The 22,886-nt window shown below is 58.4% G+C and overlaps 1 protein-coding gene across 1 annotated transcript; it reads right to left on the bottom strand.

The window, feature by feature from the left end:
* Nucleotides 1–619: 619 nt before the first annotated feature.
* On the bottom strand, nucleotides 620–20,884 carry ONECUT2 (one cut homeobox 2). Its single transcript, XM_050913455.1, is given in 3 exon segments — nucleotides 620–906; nucleotides 19,724–20,705; nucleotides 20,708–20,884. Coding segments are annotated over 3 exon segments (1,446 nt in total).
* Nucleotides 20,885–22,886: the final 2,002 nt, after the last annotated feature.

Below are 22,886 nucleotides of genomic sequence, written 5' to 3'. Positions count from 1 at the left end.
AGTGAACTGAATTTTTCTGATCCAAGATCAAGCTATGCTCGCTGATTAAATTAAACAAACTAAAAAAAAACAAACAAAAAATTAAATTTGATCTTTTTTTTTTTTCCCCCTAAAACACTTAACAAAACTATGCCTGAGTTTTAAAAACAGGTTCTCGGATTCTTTAGCGTCTACGTGTCAGACTTTGTGCTCCGTTCTCACGTGGCCGTGCCAGGGCGGCGAGCTTTGGTGCAGGGCGGTGTGGCCAGCACCGGCGCCCTGCCGGCAAACGCCGGGCACGGGCAGGCTGCCCGGGCTCGCAGCGGCACCCCCGCCGGCCGGGGCTCTTTGGGGCTCAGGAGAAACTTGCCTCACAAACGACTCCCCTACGTTTCAGACCTGCTTCGCCTGTCCTGAGCATAGTATTGTATAGAAAGAGGTTAATTTTTAACTTGCGCCTGCTAAGACTGACTAAAAGCCGTAAGAAGTGTCCTCTGTTACAGCTGGGCTGGGGTTCGTTTCCAGGAGGATTGTGCTTTAAGTCACCAGTGAAGGGCCCCGCTGCGAAGCCGCTCTCTCCGCCGCGCCGTGCCGTGCCGCGCCACGCCGTGCCACGCCGCACCGCGCCGGCCGCTCCCCGTCACGCTTTGGTACAGGTGCTGGGGGCCGAGGAGGAGCCCCCGGAGCTCAGGTCGTCCTGCCACTTCTCCAGGCTGCGCCGCCGGGCGTTCATGAAGAAGTTGCTGACGGTGGTGAGCTCCAGGCCCAGCTGCTGGGAGATGGTGATCTGCATTTCTTTGGAAGGGCGCTTGTTCTCCTTGAAGATGGCGAAAAGCGTTCTGCGCTGGAGGTCCGTGAAAACCAGGCGAGATTTCTTCTGGGAGTTGTTCCGCTCTTTGTTCGGCTCTTGCTCTTTGCGTTTGCAGGCTGGGGAAGGGGTGGGCAGCGACAGAGAGAAAGCAAGCGTCAGGACGTGCGTGGGTGCCCGCAGACCCCGCTGGCCGCTCCGGGCACCGAGACCGGCACGCGGCGGGCGCGAGCTGTCACCCTCCTGCGGGACCCGCAGAGCCAGCACCGCGCCGGCACGCGGGACCCGAGGGCTCACAGAGGAGTCCCAGGGGGGCCACGCTGGTGTTTCTGCTCGCATCCCAAAGACCTGCATTTTCAGAAATTATTTTGGATGGGCACCTGATTGTGAGGCATTTGGGCACTGAATTCCTAGGCAATCGGAGCGCTCCCCCCAACCATCCCCAGACAGAGCCCTCGAATTCACTTGCCATTTCTGGACAGTGCACAACTTTGAGATTTTCCACACTTTTTATAAAGCCACCATCTGAGAAATGCGTTGCTCTTCCCTTACAGCAGCATTAGAATTAACAATGTAGCTTATCTGATGTCAGTCTAGGAAAGAAAACGCAAAGCACATCCTTTTTTTCCCCTCAATAGCTAAGACAAAGATTAATTCTTTGCAGAAACTTCTCATGTGCCCTAGCATATAAGAACTGTGGATTACTATTTTTTAACAAAACTGTGCAGGCCACTATTCCATAAGGTAAACTCCACCCCCTGGGTAATGTACAGGACAGAGGAAATACGACTGGAAATTGCTATTCATGCATTTAGAATAAATCTATCCACATTTTGGGACAGATAGCCTTTTCTTTGATCTGCCATTCCAAACACATACTTAAAACAAATACCGTGGGCACAACGAAGGCAGGAACTCCCCAAACCCGCTTTGTTAGTACAGGGGCCAGCACAGCTGAGCAAGCAGAAACTGCCCCCCCCGCCCCCTCGCCACGCTCCCTACACGACTTGCAACACAAAACCACCCTCCACGCGGGGCTGGGGTGAGTTTTCTGGGCATCAGTTGAAATCCACAGCATGCCGGGCTGCTTTCCTGTCTGCCAGCGAAACCACGTAACTCCTGCCAGGCGCTCCCCGGGAACTGGTGCCCCCACGTCCTTCTGCACCCCTTTCCCCCGCTCACTCTGGCCCAGCGGCAGGGCGGGCAGGAGGGATGCTCGCGGCACCCGCGCCAACGGATCCGCTCCCAGAAGATGTCCGCAGGACGGAGAGGTGCTGGCGATACGCCCGCGGACACAGAGGGACGGGTAAAACCCCACGGCAGGGGAGGACGCGTGGTGAAACTCCACTCCCAGCTTTGCTCTGTCTGACCCAGGACAGGCTGCTCCGCTCCCCACATTCACCTTCTCCATCCCCAAAAGGAGGCCTGGTTCTACCTCCCCAACAGCCAGGTCTCACACTTGTACAGGAGTTTTATTGCTTTAAACAGCCCGAAGCAAACCCCGGTCAAAGCTGCCGTGACAGCAACCTCGTGTGACCACCATTGGGGAAAAATGACGTTCGACAGCACAAACTGTGATCGTCCAGCTGAAACTTCTGTTTGCTTGTTTTCTCCAGAAAGAGACCTCTGTGGCCACTTTTTAACCATTTACCGATTTATTCGTGGTTTCTATCCACTGCTGCAACAGCTGCTGTCTGAAAAAGCTGCCAAAACGTCAGACATCTGTTGTAAGATAAACTCGTAACTTCTGCTGTGAGACCGTTTGCTTATGGCCTCACGTAGAAATAACCAGACCACCTAGTGTGTCTCAAATTCTACAACTCTCTGTCAGTTTGCACTTTCATGGGGTCTCTCTCAGACTACAACATTGAAAAGCTATGAAAAAAAAGACAGACGTGAAATTGCGACTTTCTGAGATGAAACGGTAGCAGTGCCTGCTGTTTAGGCAACGTCCCTCGTCAGCAATTAGCTCTCCACGCATCCCTAGATCGTGTGGACATCCAGGCAGCACCATGCAGCCTTTGCTCCAAAGTCATCCGGCAGCTGCCACCTGATGCACGTGGTTTAAGGCCAACCAAGACCTCTCCTTGCTGCCTGTGGCTGCCTGCGGCTGCCTGCTGCATGGCTCAGGCAGGCAGCCTCCCCCCGGGCACCTCACACCCCCTGCACAGCCGCGCTTGCCAGCAGCTCCATCCTCTTCATCACTGCGTCGCAGCCGAGTCTTAAACTGCAATGATGGCATTGTCCATAAGCAAACTCGGAAGCATCACTGAAACCAGGCACGGCATTACACGGCACGATACGCTCCCCCCGCATGACGCTCTTCACAAGTTGGTCCAGAAATGAGCTAACGCTTCCCAACGGAAATCATCTACGAACGTGCAGCTTTGCTGAAACACACTGGCTGATTTTTTTTCCCAATGCCTGCCAGCGGCGGTTACCGGAGCCTGTCTCTGTGGAGGCGACAAAGCTCGGGCTTCCACAGCGGTGGGTCAGGCACCGGCTCCCCTTGGTCCTTCTCCCCCTCCTCCCCTGGGGTTTTCGCCCCAGCCTGACTCCTGGCAGTGTCACCACCCCCGGGCACCGTTCCCTTCTCCCTCCGCCCCACGCAGAGACCGCCGGAGCTCAGCCGCGGCAGCAGCCCATCGCACACCGGGGGATGCTGCTCCAGCCACGGCACGGCACGGCTGTGCAAGGGGGGGCCTCCAGGCACAAAGCCAACTGAGCTGTCTACAAACCCGGGCCCTATATATTTGAGTTTATCTGCATTTGGGTTTACAGCATGCATTTTGAAGCTCCCTCCAGGAGGACAAAATAGTCTAAAATACACGGGATTGCAAATCTCTTTTAAAACAGGCAAGTGTCTTTTATCTGAGAATAAATCTCCCCTTCCTCCTCAGATTGCCCTTATTGCTTTAAAGCCTGACCCTCTGCTTTCCTGGGCTGGAGGTTCAGCACGGCCAGCCTCCCCGCTCCCCAGCTCGCTCCAGCCCGGGGCGGCTGGGCGGGAAGGGCTGCAAGGCACAGGGCAGCCGCAGAGCCCTCGGGCGAGCCAGCAGGGCTCTGCGGGGGCCAGCACCATCCCTCTCCCCGGGGCATCTCCCAAGGCCAAGGGCAAAGCCAGCCAGAAATGCCTGTCAGAGCTCAGGTCAGGCAGGGCAGCAGCGCCGGACCATCGCTGCGCCAAGCGATGCTAATGGATCCTAAAAAAAAATCAGTATTAATAGCTGATCTGTATTTATTAGCACAGAGAGAACATCAAGTGCTGAAACCAATACCGCTGCTGTAGCATACCCAGATTTAAAAATAGCCTGATAAGGCTGTCTACACAGGGCAGTAAGATAAAAAAAATCCATATGTTGACATGGTTAGGTAATGTGCTGGGACAAAATAAGTAGAGTGAATTGATAAGTGGACGGGTTTTTAAGCAGCCCTATTAAATAATTCTGCAGGTCTAGAATGTGAAATGAGAGCCTGGCCCAAAAAGTAAAACTCAGACTGTGGAAATGTCTGTAATTAACCCGAAGTCAGGACCGTACTGTCTACCTGTGCCTGAGCATGGCACCACAGCGAGCCTGGCTCAGCTGGGTGCGTAAGACTACGCTGATCAGCTTAGTTTTGTGCATTGGACAGTATTTCACAGGATTTCTGCAGGAAACTGGAATATTTTGTTGGAGTGGCTGACCCTGACCCCTCTCTTGTATCCGTTCTCAGCTGCCAAATTCCAGTGGCTGCAGCAGAGCTGCCTCTGGGAGGAAGGTGGGGGTCGGACCGTTCAAAATACCCCAGGTGGGCCAAAATGGAAGAGGAGGATGCTCCGGAGAGTCGGGTCCAAACCCAGACTTAGGGGTTATGGGTGAGCGTCCCCGGAGCGGTTCACAGCACGGCCTCCCCCGGAGGCAGCGGCACCAGCACACGGCTTCTGCTGGGACCCGTGGGAGCGGGGCGGCAGCAAGGACGCTCCTGCGTGGGCACGTCGGAGGCGTCAGGGTGAGCCTGTCACCGCGTCCCGATGGCCGGACTCAGGTCTCTGGAGGTGATTAGCCCAAAGGCATCACGCGGGAAGAATTCGGGTTCTCTGACTGCACCTCTACCGCACTCCACAGATAATGTTTTACTGCCTGCCTGAGATGAAAAAGCAGATTTTAGGCTGGATTTCTGCATTCGACGCTTTACTTCGCCTTTTGTCTGGAATCCATGCGGCGGTACCCCCAGCGCCGGGGATGTGACAAGCGCCTACATCTTTGCTGCAGTTTCTAATAGGTTCCGGGACACTGGGAAGAGTCTAGTGTTTCCTAACATCACTAATTTATGTCCAGAGATACTCTGCGTTTTACAGTTATTGGTATCTTATAATAAATAATGCAAAGGTACGTGCTTTTCAATGCATTCAGTAAATACTTTCCTTGAACTGTTAAGTTTGCTCTTGAAAAGGCACCATAAAGGCAAATGTTGTTCCTTGACATGCATTTATCAGAAGACAAAAATGGAGTGAGCACTCTAATAAAATAAAGTAATTTTCCAGGAAACCTGCCTACAGAAAGAGAAACGTTTTAATAGTAGAGGGAAGGGAAGCGGCCATCTTGATTCTAAGAACAATTTGATTTATTAACTGCAGTTAATACTGAACATATTCTATGGAAGAAAATGGACAACTGGCAAGAACTGAAAGCCATAACTGTGGGGGGAAAAAAAAATCTTCCCTTTTCTTCTGCACTGGACTAAAGACGCTTTACATAGAAACAATATAGAAAGAGCTCAGAAACAGACTCAGTACTGCCTCACTTAATGTTGACTGAAGTGGAACCCCACCGATTTAAAGGGCATTAGGAGCGGTGCAGAGACCTGACCCCGCACTGTGGGGCTGTGTCCCTCAAGGAGGGACAGTCTGCCTTCAGCGAGCGTAGTTTTGTCCTGCAGCTAAAACTAAGGGAATGTTTAAAAAAAAAGTTGCTTTAAAACATAATTAGGTATTGCTTAGAAATAAAAAAAAAAAAAAAAAAAAGCGCCCAGAGCAAGTGTTGCGGCGAGTCAGGCGAGGCACCAGGAGGTGATAGGAATGAGCCCCAGAATCTCTGCAGTTCTCAGTGCTAATAAGGTTCCTCTCCATGAAGACAACAACTATTCAGATGTTCAACTTTAAATATGCAAGAGACTTCATTGATTTTGTATTAGCGTGTTTGCAAGCCTGAGGTCAAGCATGTGCTGAAATATTTTGCTAGATCTCGGAGACAGTGAGAGCAGAGGCAGGCGGTCAGGCAGTCATCCCTCCTGGCTAACAGATACAGCCGCTCTCAGAAAGTTTCACCCAAGCCCACCTTTCCGTGCGAGTGTTTGGCAGTGGGGGAGTGTGCCAGCCAAGTACCGTGCCCTGTTTGTCAGCCAGGGAAGCAAAATCCAGCCATCGGTCCAGGCTGCCCTGCGCGGCTGCAGCCCCAGGAGCTGGGTAATACCCCACCGCTCCCGGCTCGTCCGCCTCTGTCTCCGCAGAGCCTTGCTAAGGGGCTGTCTCCCCGAATCCCCGGCCCCCGTAAGCCAGCTCCCCCGATCAGCAAGGCTGGCACTCATTTCACCTAACGTTAGCCAGGGAAAAGCAGGGCATCCCATGTCCCGGCTTCCCCGGCAGCCAGGGCACAAGTGTCGGATGCAGCCGGGATGCGTCCCCTCCTACAGGCAGATGCCTCGCTGCAAGCGGGTGACAGCGGGGAAGGACACAGCCTCCGCTCGCGTCTGCCACGGGCTCCATCATGTCTTGGGACACACCTCTCTTTCTCGAAGAAAATTTGCTTTAAACTGCCCACATTTAATAGCTTTCAAAACAATTCACATGAAAAAAAAAAAATCCTATCACACTGCTTAGGAAGAATCATGACCCCACTGTGACCAGGGGCTGTAGCAACTGATGTGTACTGCATCAGTTCCAGCATCTGCAGCCCCATCGGCTTGAAAGGGATCCGCAGAAAAGTGGTGATTTTTAAAATTTTATTTCTGCAAGCCCGTCTGAGTTTTGCTTTCCTTGTGAACTTCACACGCTTCTAACTTAAGCTCAATTTTTTTTGTCACTGAATATCATTAAATTGAATTTTTCTACTAGTAGTTCGTTTGTCTTATTTTTTGCAACAATAACTCTTATTTCCCATTTTCTTCCTCAGAAGAGAGGAACCTAGCCAGCCCATGCATTACAAACAGCTATAAATCCTGAAAAATATCTAGAAGCATTTCAGTTGCTAAGTATTGCCTTTAAAACTTCCGTTTATAAAGACTGAAGCACTGGGAAATCTACTCCATCATTAAAGACGAATGGATGGCAGCTACCAGCAAAAGCCAGCGGATTCACTAACGCCGCCGTGGGGGTCTCCTCTCCGCCCCCTCGGCGACGAGAGCGCTCATCCCCCAGGAGCTGCGGTGGTCCCCAGCGCCCGGAGCAGCCCTGCCCACCCCTGCCCACCCCGGGGGCTAAGCGCCTCGCTGCCGGGCTGTGGATCCCACCGTGCTCCAGCCCTGGCCCAGCTGACTCGGGAGAGCTGCCGCAGCCGGTGGATCCCTGCGGGGTGGGACCCCCAGTCCGGGGCAAGTCCTCCACGGAGCCGGTGAAAGCTCGATGGAAGGTAACGGTTCAGATCGGACGATCTGGCATTTTCCCATGACAGATTTTTTCACTGAAAGATATCCACCGGGCTCCATCGTTAATGGCTGAAACAATGTGCAGCTCGGAGCAATCAATCTGCAGTGCGTAACGCTGGCCTTATGAAACCCAGAAGCAGCGCTGCATATCCCTGCAGGCAGCAATAGTTCCTACCAGCTGTTTATGCATGCACAGAAAGACCAGTCCTTTTTATAGAAACTGCTTTTGCCACATGTAGGCCAAGATTGATTGATACGGAGCTCATCACTGTGACTGGCAGCACTGCACCAGTATTCAGCCAAATCCCACCCTCCAGACCCTCAGGCACGGGGCAGGGATGCTCCCTGGAGTGAGCTGGGGCCTCCCTCCTCCCTTGGCTCCTCTGCTTCCCCCTGTACTGGTGCTCTGGGAGGGAGACAGGGGGGAGATGAGGACAGGAGGGTCACCAGCGTCAGGAGGAGGAGGACAGGCAGGACAGGGAGGGGTCCCAGGGGCTGGAGTGGTGCCGGAGCAGTCCTTGGTGAAGAGGAGCTGCTTGCAGAGCCGGGTGGTCTGGATGCTTCGTGCCTGTGAATCATCTCAGCACATATTTCAGAGAGTAGGACCTGCAGAGCTTGGGTGGGTGTGTGTTCATGTGAACGCCGCTGGTGGCTAGCACATCCAGAGAAAGCCCACGTCCCACACCTGAGAAAGAGGGATGGGGACCGCGCCGCTGGCAGAGGACGGGGCAAACTCTGCTTGTCTGCGTCAGCGCTGCTTGGAGCTACGCTTGCGGCACGCGTGCCAACACAGAAATGACGATTGCTCAAGCAAAGGAAAAAACGTTGATGTGAAATCTTCCACTGGCTAATGCCACCACAGCCGGAGCTGCGGGGAGTCCGGGAAGCGACGTCCCAGAGGTGCGGGAGCTGGTCTGTAAGGGGGCATCCCAGCCGAAACCAGGGCACACCCTCAGATAATCACCAGTTTCACGGTGTTTTTACTCTAATGGCAAAAGTGACTTTGGACCTATGAAACAAATAGCAGACGTTAAGGAGGAGCCAAGTAGAGAACAATATTCCCTGAATCCCGCAGTAAGTCATTTCTCTCTATCGTGCGTCAGGATAAGGCGTGAATATTGATCTCCTGTATGTGGTTTCATGCGGGTGTAGTACAAAGTCAACTAAACCCAGTTATCTGTCTGATGGAACTAAAAAATGTTCCTCAATTTGATTTCGGAGAGAACTCAATGTGAAGGAAATTTAATTATGCTAGTAATACTGAACACAATGAAATGACCATCAAAACGCTTTCCAAAGGTTTAAAATGTTTTTCTTTCGCTATGATTCACTTAAAGCAACCTCTTGTATATCCATGTTACTACAATCTCTTAAAAACTAGGCCTCAAAAATCAATTTGATTACCTCTCTGAATTAAGTATGCACAAATGAAAGCAATTGAGATCAATACAAATTAGGTTAAGTACTCCACTGTGTACAAAATCATTATGTAACAAGAAACAATTTGAATGAAGATGCAAATAATCACATCGTCAGGGTGCACAGCCAGTGCGCCTTTACCTGCTCATTTCCACCTGCTGCACAAACGAAACCCTCCCGATCTTTGTAATCCCTCTGAATGCCCTCTGATGGCATTTATCTAGAAAAACAGAATACGCCCGCAAATGAGAAGCGCAGCACAAAGCGTTAATTCTGTTCTTCCAGAGAAGATCCGCCGTTACTGGAGAAGATCTCTTTGCTCGCCCAAACCAACCCTCCTGTAACGGCAAGATGTTCCCTCCACCGCGATCCCGGTCTGGAGATACAGGGATTCCTACAACGCTCCGAGAAAGAAGCTCACAACCTCGCTGTTTCCTGCCAGGAACGGGTTTTCTTGGTGCTCAACCTGATTTTTCTCTCTCTTAATTCTGCCACGGAAGGAACGCCTTCCCCTCTCTAGGTCTTGCATCCTTCAGCTATTTGAGAAGAAAAGATGAATGGGTTTGGGGACTTGGTTCTTTTATATTTCTTTCCGGCATGTAGCAGGTCTCAGGCTATTTGTGTCAAATCTCTTGTAAATCTGCTGGGTGGCTGAAATTGGGCTGTAAATTCTGCGGGGCAGGGGCTGCTCCCTCCTGCGCAGTGCTGCAACACCCTTCTCACTGCGGGATCTCTGACAACGGCCTCTAAGTACTATTGTAATATACTTCCATCATTAATACAGAATAATAAATAATAGATGGGATAGGGCCAATTTATTGCACTCTAGGGCGAGAATGAGTGGAGGCTTGGTGAGCATGCAGTACACTTTCAATGTACTCCTTGTCACTGAGCGGCCGCAAGCTCTAACCATCCACTGAAGCCGTTTCTGCAAGGCAGCCCCCCAGTTTCTCTTCCGTGGCCGAGGCAGGGAGCGTCCCCTGACACTCAATATCCAGCCCTCTTTACAAACAAGCTTTTCTGCGAGCTGCAAAAGGAACAGACACGATTTCTGACAGATCTCTGTTTCAGAGTTGATCGCGAGCTCCGTAAGGTCTCCTTTCCAACAGCTGGGGGATGTATAAGCTCTCCCTCCTGCCGGGACCACCATCCAGCTGGTGCAAGCTCATGCCGTAGCCTTGTTGCAGGGCAGGCACTTACGGGATCTTGCTTCTCCCCACAGACTCCTGTTTTCCCAAGAAGGGGTGCAACCGCCCACAGTTACCTGTGAGACCTCTGGTCCTGGGTGCAATGGCAGCCCCGGGGTACCCCGCAGGGAACCAGTGACATCGCGAGGAGGGGAGCGGTGGGGCTGCAGGGACAGACAGACAGACACACACACGCACACGCTGCAGAACTGCATCAACCTCGTCGAGGTGCCAAAATACACTTGTGCTGGTTCAGAGCCCCAGAAACACAAGCTGACAGAAACTGTAGGAGCGGCAGCATGTAAATGCCATCACCCGGCTGTGATGAGCAGCGTCACCCCGTCTGCAGCGCTGACGGACCGCTGCCTGGCACCACCAGCTCTGGCAGCAGCAAGGCTGCTCGGGTACTCTGCCCAGACACAGCAAAACGCTGGATCCTTCAAACTGCACTCTGCGAGTCCTCCACTTCTAACGCCCGGGAGATTTATGTGTCCTCTTGTTCTGGAGATTCTCCCTTTTGAATCCCAAAATAGTTTCCAGCTGAATTATAACACTTTTCTGTAACAAGGATTTATATTCCCCTCGTCAGAGCACTGAGCTGAAACCAGGCCTTCCCCACGCCGAGTGCTCTGCCTGTTGCAGCAGCATCTGCAAGTGATGCGCCGGCACATCCCCTCAAGTACCAGAATACAGCTGTGACCTTCTCCCCGTGGAGAAAGGGAAGTGCTTCAGGCATCTTTTCCAAGAAAGGTCTGGGAATTTAAAGTTGAGGTAGGTGAGCAAGCACTGAATAGGAGTCGGAAATCTTAGAGTGGATCAGAATTTGAAATATCTTGCCTTCTTGTTTTCTGCTGATTACATCTAGCAGCCTTCCCATAGCTGTGTCGCTTTGACACCCTCCCACGCTGCAGTTCCCTCCTGGCACCTTACACTTACAAGTCAGAGTTGCAAGCTGAGTCCCACGGGCCCTACTGCAAGGGGAAGTACGGATCTACCGAGCTCCTGCTGTGCGCCTCCAGAACCAGCTTGTTTTCAGAAATTCTGACTCATGGGAGAAAGCAGGAAATGATTATTTCCTTTTAACGGCTGTTATTGATAGGGCGCAATTATGAGGAACAGGAGAGGACAGGAGCAAAGCTCTGCCAACTTATCTGGCAAAGACAGACTTCTGCTGCCCTCCTGGCTCTCGGAGCTCTGCTTGCACTTCAGACGACGACTGCTGAATACACAAAGCAAGAGCAGGCCCGGGAGCAGTGATGTTCTTTGCCATACAGCCAGGTTCCCGTTTCCTTCTTCCCAGGGGCTTACGAAGGCACAGCTTCAGCAGGAGAGGTAAGTGTCCTTCCCCCCCCGCGCCCCAACAGGGTACCGTGTGGAGGTGAGGAAGGGAGCGAGCGAGCTCCAGGCAGAGGGGCCGTGGGTCTCCCACCTCCGCAGCGAACGTGCTGCCACGCAGTGGGTGGATGGGAGATGGGATGGCTCTTCAGCAGGCTACGTGGGTGATAGCAGTTGCATCAAGCAGTGCTCCTATCACCCCGGCGGCACGAGCTAGCTGACACCGAGCGTGGCTCCGGCATCGGGTCTGTGTGGCCATGCCTCACAGGACACCTCTTCTGCGGTGCACGGTCAGGGCTGGATGTGAGAGAACACCAAGATGCTGCAACCCTGGCAGGATCCGGGCACGACGGAGGAGAAAATTGGCACTGAAGATGCCAGAAGGATGGGGAAAAAGCTTTGGGAGCTTATACCTAATCCATGTGAGCCTCTGCACGTCGGCAGCCTGCGGTCGGGGCTGACACGGTGCCGTGGTGCCACTGGTCCTTACCAGCAATAGCTGGAGGAAAGATGCTTGTGCTGTGACACCGGCTGCCGAGGAAAGCAGCGGTGTCCTCACCTGATATGGGAACGAGTGGGCATGATAAGCACAGAGGAGAAGGAAAACGGAGAAGAAGGTGTGTGGGAAGCTCTCCGAGGAAGACTTCCTCATGCTCTTCCTTTATCTTCTTCAGCTACGTGCTGCTTGCCAAAGCTTAATGCCTCAGCGCAGGCCCCCGTTCTTAAATGCCCATTATGACAAGATGACATCTGCTGGAAAATCACCACTACTCATAAATATGTTCCCTGCTTACTTAGAGATATTTTGGTCCCAGAGACAATTTGCGTTTTGGGTAACTGCCAGCCTCTATCGCTTGTCTAATAATTCCTTTGTGCAGCATTTACCAGTGGTCTGAGTCCCCTTTTTTCACAATGGAGTAGTTTGATTTTATAGCTCAAAAAACCCAAACAACCCCAAAACACTCCAATTTCTTTTTTGATTGCATTTCTATCTGCCATCAGTGAGTTGTCTTGTTGATCTTATCACTGAACCCATTTGAGATTAGTCTATTTTGTATGATTTCTGTGTACAAAAATCCTCTATAAATCAGAGAGCCTTTTATGCAAAAGTCTGCAAGACTGATAGAGCTGGATACAAAATCTTTTACCTTGGAAAAAGAGATGTATTATCTGTCCCATCGGACATAATGCTTCCTCTGCATATTCATCTCCAAAGTATGATGGGGCTTTTTCTAGAGAAGACAGGAGACAAGACAGCAGTCTTAAATACAAACAGATTGCTATCAGAAGAAAGGGAGTCATTTTTTTGCTGTGTCTAGCGGGGTTAAGATGAGAAGCAAAGGATTTGAAAGACAAAAAGGGAGATTAAGGATAGTCATTAAGGATTTTTTTGTACCTGTAAGCCCTGGAAGAGATTGCCTAGGTAGCCTGAGAAATCCCCATCACTGGAGATTCTTGAAGAACGGGGCAGGCTGTCAGGACAAGTGACGTTTCAAGTCCTTTTCAGCCCTGCTTTCCCTGTTAGATTAATTCTCTGTACACCTGCAGAGCCCTGTTTCCACTCTGAAGGCAGCCACAGGGGAGCTCCTCTGATGCGAGGAGTCTGCTACTTTTAGTGCTTGGAGACGCAGAATAGACGTGTTGGGTTACTGGCAAGAAGCTTGTCATCTCTGAGTAATGTCTAATTGGAAGGGATGAAAAAGCCACTTGCAACTGGTGGATGGCAGGAACATCTAGGACAAGATTCTGTGAATAACACAAGAGAGGAGTGCTCAGGATGAGCAACCGGGGCCACGGTGCAGAGAAAAACAAAGTTTGAGTCAAAACGCCCCTATGAAGAGTGAGGGAAGAAACAGCATCAGCTACTGGAAAATAATCCTTTTGGCAAAAACATTCTCTCCTTTATGTGTTCCTCACCACAAACAAATTCTGGCAGTTTTCAGATGGAGAGGAGTATTTGAGTTTGGGATATTTCAGTTCAAATGGTGATGGCCAAGAGATACTAGGAAAAAATAAGATGCTGGAAAAAATCTAATAAGGAAATAGTGAAGAACAGATTGGAAAAGCTCAGAATGAGTAACACTTGTTGATTGACTAACTGTTTCTTAAAAAAAAGTAGAGGACAAAAAAGATAGAAATGCATTTAATGACAAATGTGGTCAGATTTATCTTCATCAACCAATCAAGAAACTGATAAAAACTGGTTGCTTAACGAAAATGGTATTCAAATTTCTGCAGGGCAGAAATGTCTTCAGAAATAATGTGGAACAAAAAGATAGGGCAGGATATTATTTCAGAAAGTTGGTACATGAGAAATATAATTTATCACCCAGCACCACAATTTACCGCATGGATTGTTCAAACATAACCACTAATCTATATCTGAAGAGAGTACTAATATTTCAAGCCACTAAGCACCTTTCAAAGAACCTTTACGTACCTGTATATTTAGTTCAACGCTAAGAAATAGTTTTATGTATAGATAACGCACTCGATACAGATGTTATTACGCCTTAATTTTTAGCTGTAGCTACAGACAACAAAATAGTCTCAAAACCCAGAGAAAGAAGCATTAGGTACGGCACAAAGAGGCAGAGGACGGACGGACAACAACAGTCCGCCTGCACACAACCCACCCCTCGCAATCAGCTCCAGAATAAGGACTCTCCCTGGCGCTGGGGGGGTCGAAGGGTGCCGCAGGGTCAGCCGCACTAGCGCAGCCCTGGCCTCGGTGGGATACGGAGCCACCACCCCTCGCCCCTCTGTTACGGCCCCCCGCGGTTCCCCGGGCCCTGGGCCGGGCAGAGGCTGCAGCCACTCCCTGCCCCGGGGTTCCTCGCCCCTCTCCTGCTCCCCTCTCTCCTCCTTTGCCCTTCCCTCCTAGCTCTCCCGCTGCCCCCCCCCGCTCCCCCCCATCCCTCTCCCACTGCCTCCCACCCCTCTCCCACTCCCCTCCACCTCTCTCCCGCTCCCCTCATCCCTCTCCTGCTCCCCCCTGCTCCCCCATCCCTCTCCCGCTCCCTGCTACCCCTCTCCCGTTCCCCCTCCATCCCTCTCCCACCCCTCTCCCACTCCCCTCCACCTCCCCCCCGCTCCCCCATCCCTCTCCCGCTCCCTGCTACCCCTCTCCCGCTCTCCCTCCATCCCTCTCCCACCCCTCTCCCACTCCTCTCCACCTCTCTCCCGCTCCCCCATCCCTCTCCCGCTCCCCCCCGCTCCCCCATCCCTCTCCCGCTCCCCCCTGCTCCCCATCCCTCTCCCGCTCCCTGCTACCCCTCTCCCGTTCCCCCTCCATCCCTCTCCCACCCCTCTCCCACTCCCCTCCACCTCTCTCCTGCTCCCCCCATCCCTCTCCCGCTCCCCCCCCCACTCCCCCATCCCTCTCCCGCTCCCTGCTACCCCTCTCCCGCTCCCCCTCCATCCCTCTCCCACTGCCTCCCACCCCTCTCCCACTCCCCTCCACCTCTCTCCCGCTCTCCCTCCATCCCTCTCCCACTGCCTCCCACCCCTCTCCCACTCCCCTCCACCTCTCTCCCGCTCTCCCCTACCCCTCTCCCGCTCCCCATCCCTCTCCCGCTCCCCCCCCCCGCTCCCCCACCCCTCTCCCGCTCCCCCCCGCCCCTCCGCCCGCCGCCGCTGTCCGTGGTGCTGACGGTGCCGGTGCCGCCGCCGCCGCTCCCGCCCCGCACCCGGGGGTCTGCCCGCTTGCTCCGGCAAGTGGGGTTTGACCGGCACCCCCCCCCAGAGAGACCCGCGGGGGGGGGGGGGGGGGGGAGAGAGACCCCCGGCAGCAGCCGTTGCCCCTCGGGCGAGGGCAGGCACGAAGCAGCGGGGCTGACACGGCCGCCCCCTCGAAAGGCGCTGCGATCACAGGGATATAAATAACGGCGGGGTCCGCGCGCCTGCTTTGCACAAATGAATCATTGATGGTGTTTTGGTACAAAAACGTTTAATCATCAATAACGTGATTCAGCAATCGGGAAGTGTAAACAAGCAGTGCGAGCGTTTTGCTGACCGGCCCGGAGAAACAGCGAAGGCACCTGCAAGGGTACGGGCTCGCCCGGCCTTGCTCACCGACACCGGGCCGAGCCGTGACCGCCGGCTGCCCGCGGCAGCCCACGGTTTCGGTGGGGTCACACGAAGGGCCCGGGTAAGCAAACGCTTCCCTCTGCCCCGGCGGGAGCTCGGCCAAGCCGCCGCGGCCGCTCCGCGGGTCGGGGGGCACCAGCGCAACAACCGCGCACTCGGAAACACACGTTGCGCACCCCAGGGTCTTCACCCGGCATCGCGGGACCCGCCTGAGCCCGGTGGCTTGCAGGAGAACACGGCGCGGAGTTATTTTAATTGCGTTCTTCCTGTGTTTACCTAGCCGGGATTTGGTGATAACGCTTTGCAGGCAAGCCGGGCATGGGGACGGGGCTTCGTGTTCAATTAACCTGAACCGCCGCTGAACCCTGCCCTCTGAACTCACCGCCCAGATAAATACACTGACTCACCTAGCGATCATTAATATTTTTCACCCCGGCAGAAATTTAGGGACTGCCCGAGGGGGCCGCAGACAGTCAAGGCTTCACCGAGACGTTCCCGCGGGCGGGGGGGAGAGCGGCCAGGCTCCTGCCCGGAGCCCCCGCTGCTCTGGGGCCGCCCCCGCCCCGAGGGGGGGGGCAGCCCCGCTCTCCCGGCAGGAGGGAGCGGGAGAGGGGACGCCAGCCCGTTTTGGGGACGAGGTCCCGGGGGTGATGCCGCCGTCGAGGCAGGCGGAGAACCCGGGGAGCGGTGGGGTTTCTCCCGTTTCGTTTTGCGGGAGAAGCGTTTGTCCGAAACCCAGGGCAGGTCCCCCAAAACCCCGTCCTTGCTCCAGCTGCCCCGGGGCGGGGGGGAGAGCCCGGTGTCCCCGGGAGGGCACTCGCCGCTTCCCCCGGCTGTCAACCGCAGCAAGCCGCTCACACGGTCACGCCAAAACCATGTTCTGCCCTCGGATCTCCAAAGCACGCACCGAACTGCCTATTCACATCCTGAGCTGCCCACACCTCTGCCCGGTTCTGCCCGCAGCCAGCCCCCCCTGCCCGTCCTGCTCCAAGCAGCGCAGCACCGGTGGGGCTTCCAGCACAGAAACGCCTGAGCATCATCCGCCGGCTTCGGAGTCTTTTAAAGACTCCCAAGAAGAGATAATAAGCACAAAAATAATAAAGAATAGAATAGAACAGAATAGAATAGAATAATAGAATAGAACAGAACATTATTAGATATCTTCTATAATAAGAAGAAATAATAAGCACACCCCACTACTACGGCTCCCACAGGGAGAGGAGGGATTTCCCTCAAAGGACAGCAGATTTTCGCCCCATTTGGGAAAAACTTACACGGGGCAAACGGCTGGTGTTTTTCAGAAATCTGAAGTTCTACTGGCTTATTCCCCTTGCTCAGAGGGATTTAAGCAGGTGAGTAAAGGGGAAGAAGGAAGCACCGAGGCAATGAGGCTGCATATTCACACGTGGTAATAAAAAAAATTAAAATAATCGATTTCCCAAAGGGAACAGTAATTTGCAAAGGTCTTTCCCGCTCTGGCTCCCGCTCTACGGGGAACCCGTGCCCACTCGATGACCGAGCTCTCTCCCAAATTTACTCCTGGATGCAAAGGCATTCAGGGGGAACTGGGAAAGCGGAGATCCAGAGTTATATACGCATAACTCAGTGTGTACGGCAGAAAATCAGACGTCGCATCTACGCACCCACCGGGCGACAGCATACGTCTGATTTTCTGCCCTATATGTACAGCTCCGTGGGGAATCCCCCCACCCAGGACTGGTGCTGGGAAGGAAAAGCACCAGCAGCATTACTGGAAATGAGCCGGCTCAGGTTCCAGATCAATGAAAACTGGGTCCACGCGTTTATGCTCCTGTTGCCAGCATTAATGCTCTTTTAATCTTCTAAACATTATCTGCATCGATTTCCCTCTAGATAGGCGTTTGTTTGAGAAGGCGACATCACCGCGTGCTCCGGCAAAAAAACCCAAACCCTTTCTGTTCCTCTGATGCTCCTGTTGCAGACAAACCTCGGGACCTTCATTTGGCTGAAAATACAGAAGAACTGGATACCCAGGGGGTGATGGAAAGGACGGGAGGAGTTTGCGGTCGCTGTTAGAGCCGAGGAGATCAGCATCCCTGCCCCGAGTCCTCCTTTCCCCCGTCCCGGCCAAACGTCCTCTGAAACGGGTTGCAGAGCCGGGCAAGCCCCGCAGCACGATGACGGCGGCCCTGCAAAGTCTCCTTCACCTTGAGAAAGCCCTAGCATCCTCCGAGAGGATTCTGGAGACCCCAGGCTGGCGGCTCTTTAACCCCCAGCATCTCCAGTTAGGGGTCGGGCAGGGATTACGGCCATCGACAACTCATGGCTCCTCGTCCCCCGGCTCTGCCGCATCCCACCCCTGCTCGGCAGCTGCCCCGCACGCAGGGACCCTCTGCGCCCACCTCCCTGCCAGGGGAAGGGGGGGGGGAAGAGCATCCCACCGCCTCCAAACAGGAGAGGGAGGATGAGCGGCCCGGAGTCCTGCACCCACTTGTTGTGGCAGAGGGAATCCCGTGGCAGAAGGCGAGATCTCGGCGCGGTTGGGGTGGGGGTCTGCAGGCAGCCCCGCCGCAGGCAGCATCGCCGCAGGCAGCCCTCCCGGCCGGCCTGAAGAGCAGGGCTGCCGCAGGGCGCGGGGGGGGCAGGACTCGGGCCCCCCACCCCTCTCCAAACCGCATTGTTCCCCCTGTCTCCGCCGGAGACAAAGGAGGGGGGAGAGCCCACCCGGGCCTCCCGAGCCCCCGTCCCCGCCCGCAAAGCCACGCAGAGCTCTGCCCCCGTTACTTCGCGGGCTGTAGGATGCGCGGAACTACCGCGGCACCAGCGCGGCAGGAGCGACACGGTACCGCGGCGGAGAGCGGGGAAGAGCCGCCGGGAGGGTCCGGCTCAGGCTGAGACCCCCCCCTCTCCCCTCAGCCACCCCTCCGTGTGTGCCAGCAGAGTGGGCTCCGGGGCGAGCGGCAGCCTTCGGGAAAGCCCGCTTTGTCCCTGCCCTCTGCTAATCAATAAAGCGCGAGGATTAATCTGTCCAGGTCGGAATCAATCGAAATAGCAGAACGGCGGACTCGTCGGCACAAACATCCCCAGGTTTCTCAACCGCGCTCCTGGACGTTTCGCTGTCACAGCAGCGAGCCAAGCCGGACACAGGCACACAGCACCGCGTCTGCGGTCTGTGTGTCCGTCCACGCGTGTCTGTCCGTGCCACAGCCCGCCCATTTACCATATACCCGTACCCACCAGACGAGCAGCTTCCACGGAGGGGAAGAGACACGCGTGGCAGGCTATGTTCCACAGCAGGCGCCGGCTGGCCCTGCCCGGCGTCCCGCGTTACCCGTGGGTCTGCCGACGCCGCTCTGCCCTCGGGGCAGCCACAGCGCTGCGGATGCGCACCCCGCGCCTGGCAGCTCCCCCACCGCACGGGAAGAGATTTCGCCGGGTCTTCCCCCCCCGAGCCCCCCCTCCCCACCCTTCGAGCCCTCTCCCCCCCCTCCCTCCGAAAGCGCGGGGGTCGCTGCCGGCCGCCCCGTTGCTCCCCCCCCCCGCCGCCCCCGCAGAACAATGGGGGCTGCGGCGCCCCGCGCCCGCGCCAGGGGGCGCCCGCGCGCCCTCCGCGGGACAATGCGGCCGGGCCGCGGGGGCTGCGCGGCGGTTGCGCGGGGGTTGCGCGGAGGCTGCCGGCCCCCCCCCATCCCCACCACCCCCCCCCACACACCTCAGCCGCTCCGCCCGGCCCCGCCTGCCCCGGGAGCCGCGGTCCGTCCCCCCCCCCCCCCCCGCCCGCGAGCGCTCGGCCTCCCCCGGTGCGCCCGGGAGCGGCAGGAGGGATGCTGGCTGAGAGCGCGGAGCGGCGCGGAGAGGTGCGAGGGGCGCGCAGGGAGTCCTTCAGCACCCGGCCCGGGAGAACCGCCCCGGCCCCGCCGCCCGGCAGCGAACACGGGGACTGGGGGGGGGGGGGTGGTGGTCCAGGCCGGCCCCGACCTCCCGGCGCCGGCAGCGGAGAGCGCCCGTCCGCCAGCCCCGAGCCCCGCCGCGCCCCGCCGGCTCCGGGCCGGGCTGCGCAGGTGCCAGCGCTGGGGGAGGCGGGGGACAGGCCGGCCCCGAGCCCTTGTCCCCGCTCCCGGCCGCTGAAGAGCGGGCGAGGCTGGAGCGCGGAAAGGGGGAGGCCGCCGAGCCGGGCCGGTACCGGCGGGAAGCGCCCTGCGGAGCCGGCCGGGGCGGCGCTCGGCTCCCGGAGGGTCGCGCTCCGCTCCCCCGCTCCCCGCTCCCCGCCGGCCTCCCGCGGGGCGGCGGGCCCCGCACCTACCTGCCAGCCGCAGGGCCGACATCCTCTGGAACTCCGGCTCCTGCAGCCACTTCCACATCCTCCGGAAGGTCTCCCGGCCGGACTTGAGTTTACTCCAAGGCTTAGGGTTCCGCAGCAAGTCCGAGAGGGTCCCCTGAGAGCGGCACAGCACCCGCTGGGCGAAGATGGCCTGCGGGATGCTGTAGCGCTTCAGCTCCGCCGTGATCCTTTGTGCCACTTCTTTGGTGTTGATCTCCTCCAGCTGCCCCGAGCTGCTCACCTGCGAGCCGGAGGAGGAGGAGGGCGGCCGCTCCCGGCCGGCGGGCAGCGCGGGCCCGTGGGGCGGCGGGTGGCCCGGGTGCGCGGGGTGGTGCATGCCGTTCAGGTGGGGCATCATGGCGGGGGGCGTCCCCAGCCCCCGGGAGAGGTGCTGGTCCCCCCGCGCCAGCATGGCCGCGTGGGCGTCGAAGTTGGGGCTGAGCATCTTCTCGTGGCCGGGCGGCCCGTAGCCGTGGAGGCCCTGCTGGGCGTTGTGGAGGGGGCCCAGCCCGTTGCCCAGCGGCGAGAGGCTCTGCCCCATGCCGGGCATCTCCTTGTAGGGCCCGTAGAGGTTGTTGACGGCGGGCAGCCCGCGCTCGTCCCGCATGAGGGCGAAGCTGCCGCTGACGTTGCCCGAGAGGCGCTGGTGGTGGTGGTGGTGGTGGTGGGCGTGCGGGTGGGCGTGCGGGTGGTGGAACTTGTCGGAGACGGTGGAGATGGGCGGCAGGGGCTGGAGTGGCGTCAGGGTGGTGTAGGTGCTGCTCATGCCCATGCCGGGCGGCGAGGACTCGCAGGGCATGCTCATGGCGTGGTGCAGCGGGATGGAGAGCTCGGGGCGGTACTCGGCGGCGCCGTCCAGCAGCGAGGCCATGCTGGACACCATGGCCGGCCGGGCGGCGGCGGGGGCCAGCTCCTGGTGCGGCGGCGGCGGCGGCGGCGGCGGCGGCGGCGGCGGGGGGGGGGCACCCGGAGCGGCCCGGCGCTGCGGCCGCCGTGGTGGGGGCTGGGGCTGCCCATCAGCTCCGGCTCATGGCCGGCCGCCCCGTGCAGGCTGCCCAGCGGCTCCATCGCCATCTCGGGGTTCATGGCGCAGGCACCCGGCTCCCCGGCGAGGCATCGACGGGCGCTGCGGCCGCTCCTCATTCACTCATGGGGGCGGGCGGCCGCGCCGGGCCGGGCCGGGCCAGCGCGCCGCGGCCCGAGGCCGCCCGCTCCGCCGGCCCCCGCGGGCAGCGGGCAGCAGCGGCGGCTCAGCCGGGCCCCCGCCGGCCCCGCGCCATGTCCTCGCCTCGCCGCCGCCGCCGCCGTCTGCGGGCGGCGGGAGCTGTCCAGGGCGCGCTGCGCGCACCGCCTGGCCGCGCCCGCTGGGCCGGGCCTGCGCCGCTGACGGGGCGGCGCGGGCGCGCGGGCCCCGGCGCGGGGGCGGGGCCGGGCGGGGCGGGGCGGGACCGCCAATGGCGGCGCGGCGCCGGGAGGGGCGGGGCGGCGGGACGGGAACGGCCGGGCCCTTAAAGGCGCCGCGGCCCTTTGTAAGCGGGAGGAGGAGGAGTGTCGCCGCCCGGCCCCCCCCCCCCCCCCCCCCCCCCCCCCCCCCCCCCCCCCCATGCACCGCCGCGCCGGGGGTCCGCGGCCCGGCGGCGGCTCGGCTCCTCCTGGGAGACGGCCCGGCCCGAGCCCCGCAGGCCCCCGCCGCGGCTCGGGCTCCTCGCGTCCCCTCAGGTGCCTCAGCCCCGCCGTGACCCCCCCCCCCCCCCCCCTCAGGCTCCCCGCGCCCCCTCGGGTCCCCGCAGCCGCCTCGGTCCCCTCAGGTCCGGCCCGGCTCAGTAAGCGGCTCCCCCGAACCGGGCCGCACCGAGTCCCGGCAGGCGGCAATCCCCTCCCGGCCCGCCGGTGCCGCCGCCCCGCCAGCCCCGCGCTCCCGGCTGCCCGCGGTGCGGTGCGGCGGGCCGGCCGCGCAGCTGTCGCCTTTGTGCGGCGGCGGCCCCGGGGGCCGGGGAGCCGTGACCCATGTCTCCCGCTCGGCTGCCGGAGGGCGAGCAAGGGGGGCCGCGGCGGAGCTCGGGGCTCGGCCCCCGGGGCGGCAGCCGGTTCCGGCTCCCTCGGCAGCGAGGACGCCTCAGCCGGCGCTTCTCCCGCGGCGGAGCAGCGTGAGCGGAGCGGGCAGCGGCGCGGCGGGCAGCCCAGCTCCCGCAGCCTGCCGCCGGCCGGCCAGCCGCGGGGCGCCGCTCCCCGGGGATCCCGCTCGGCACGGCCGGCCCGGGCGAACGGCACCCGCGCTCTTCTGCCTCCCCGTTTGCTGTTTTCACCCCCCAAGGCGCGGCGCTGGCCTGCGTTATTAGTTGCATTAAATAGGGCAGAAAGCACGGCTTCGTAAAAATGTATGGTGAACATCCCCCCAAGCGAACTGGGACGGCCGCAGCGAGAAGTCTGTGTCCCCATGTCGGTCTGCTTTCACACAAGTGCGTGACTCCGTTCGCTGAGGCACGCACACCCCACCATATGCACAGGCATACATGTCTTCCCTCTTTCTGAGGAAGAGTCCCTTCCCCAGGCCGTCTCCGAGCCTCTGCAGCTGGAAGGGGCAGCAGCAGCACACCTCTGCTCCGAGGAGGCCGAGCCGAGAGGCACAAACCGGCGTGATCGCAGCGAGCGGGCCTGAACTGGTTTATGTTTGCCCCGGTGTGCGATTGCAGGGCCATCGATTCGGAGCTGTGAGCTGCGAGCCCCTGTGCCGATCCAGCGCGTTACTGGCAGCCAGCTTCGCGCTGAGCTGCGCCCGCCTCGCAGCTCCGAAGGCCCCCGGGCGCCCTGTCCCCAAGTACGCCGCTGCACGGGGGGACCCCATCGCCGTCCTGCCCGGCGGGGCCTCGGGAGGAGGTGGGGAGCGGGGGCTGCGCTGGAAGGGGAGGCAGCGGCGGGAAACTGCCTGCGGGTTCCCAGAGGGGCCTCGAGCGCGGCCGTAGCCTCGGCACATGGCACGGCGTCGGCACTGCGGGGACTGTGCGGGAGAGGCAGGGAGGGATGGAAGCAGGCAGGCAGGCAGGCAAGCCATAGAGGGGCAGGTGAGCAGCCAAGGAGGCAGGCAGGCAGCTGTGGAGGCAGGCAGGCAGGCAAGGAGGTGGGCAGGGGGGGGCCCAGTGGGACC

The sequence above is a fragment of the Gymnogyps californianus genome, chromosome Z (assembly GCF_018139145.2).
Source record: "Gymnogyps californianus isolate 813 chromosome Z, ASM1813914v2, whole genome shotgun sequence".
NCBI lineage: Eukaryota > Metazoa > Chordata > Aves > Accipitriformes > Cathartidae > Gymnogyps > Gymnogyps californianus.
The sequence above is the reverse complement of the archived record's forward strand: the minus strand, read 5'-3'. Positions and strand labels throughout refer to the sequence as shown.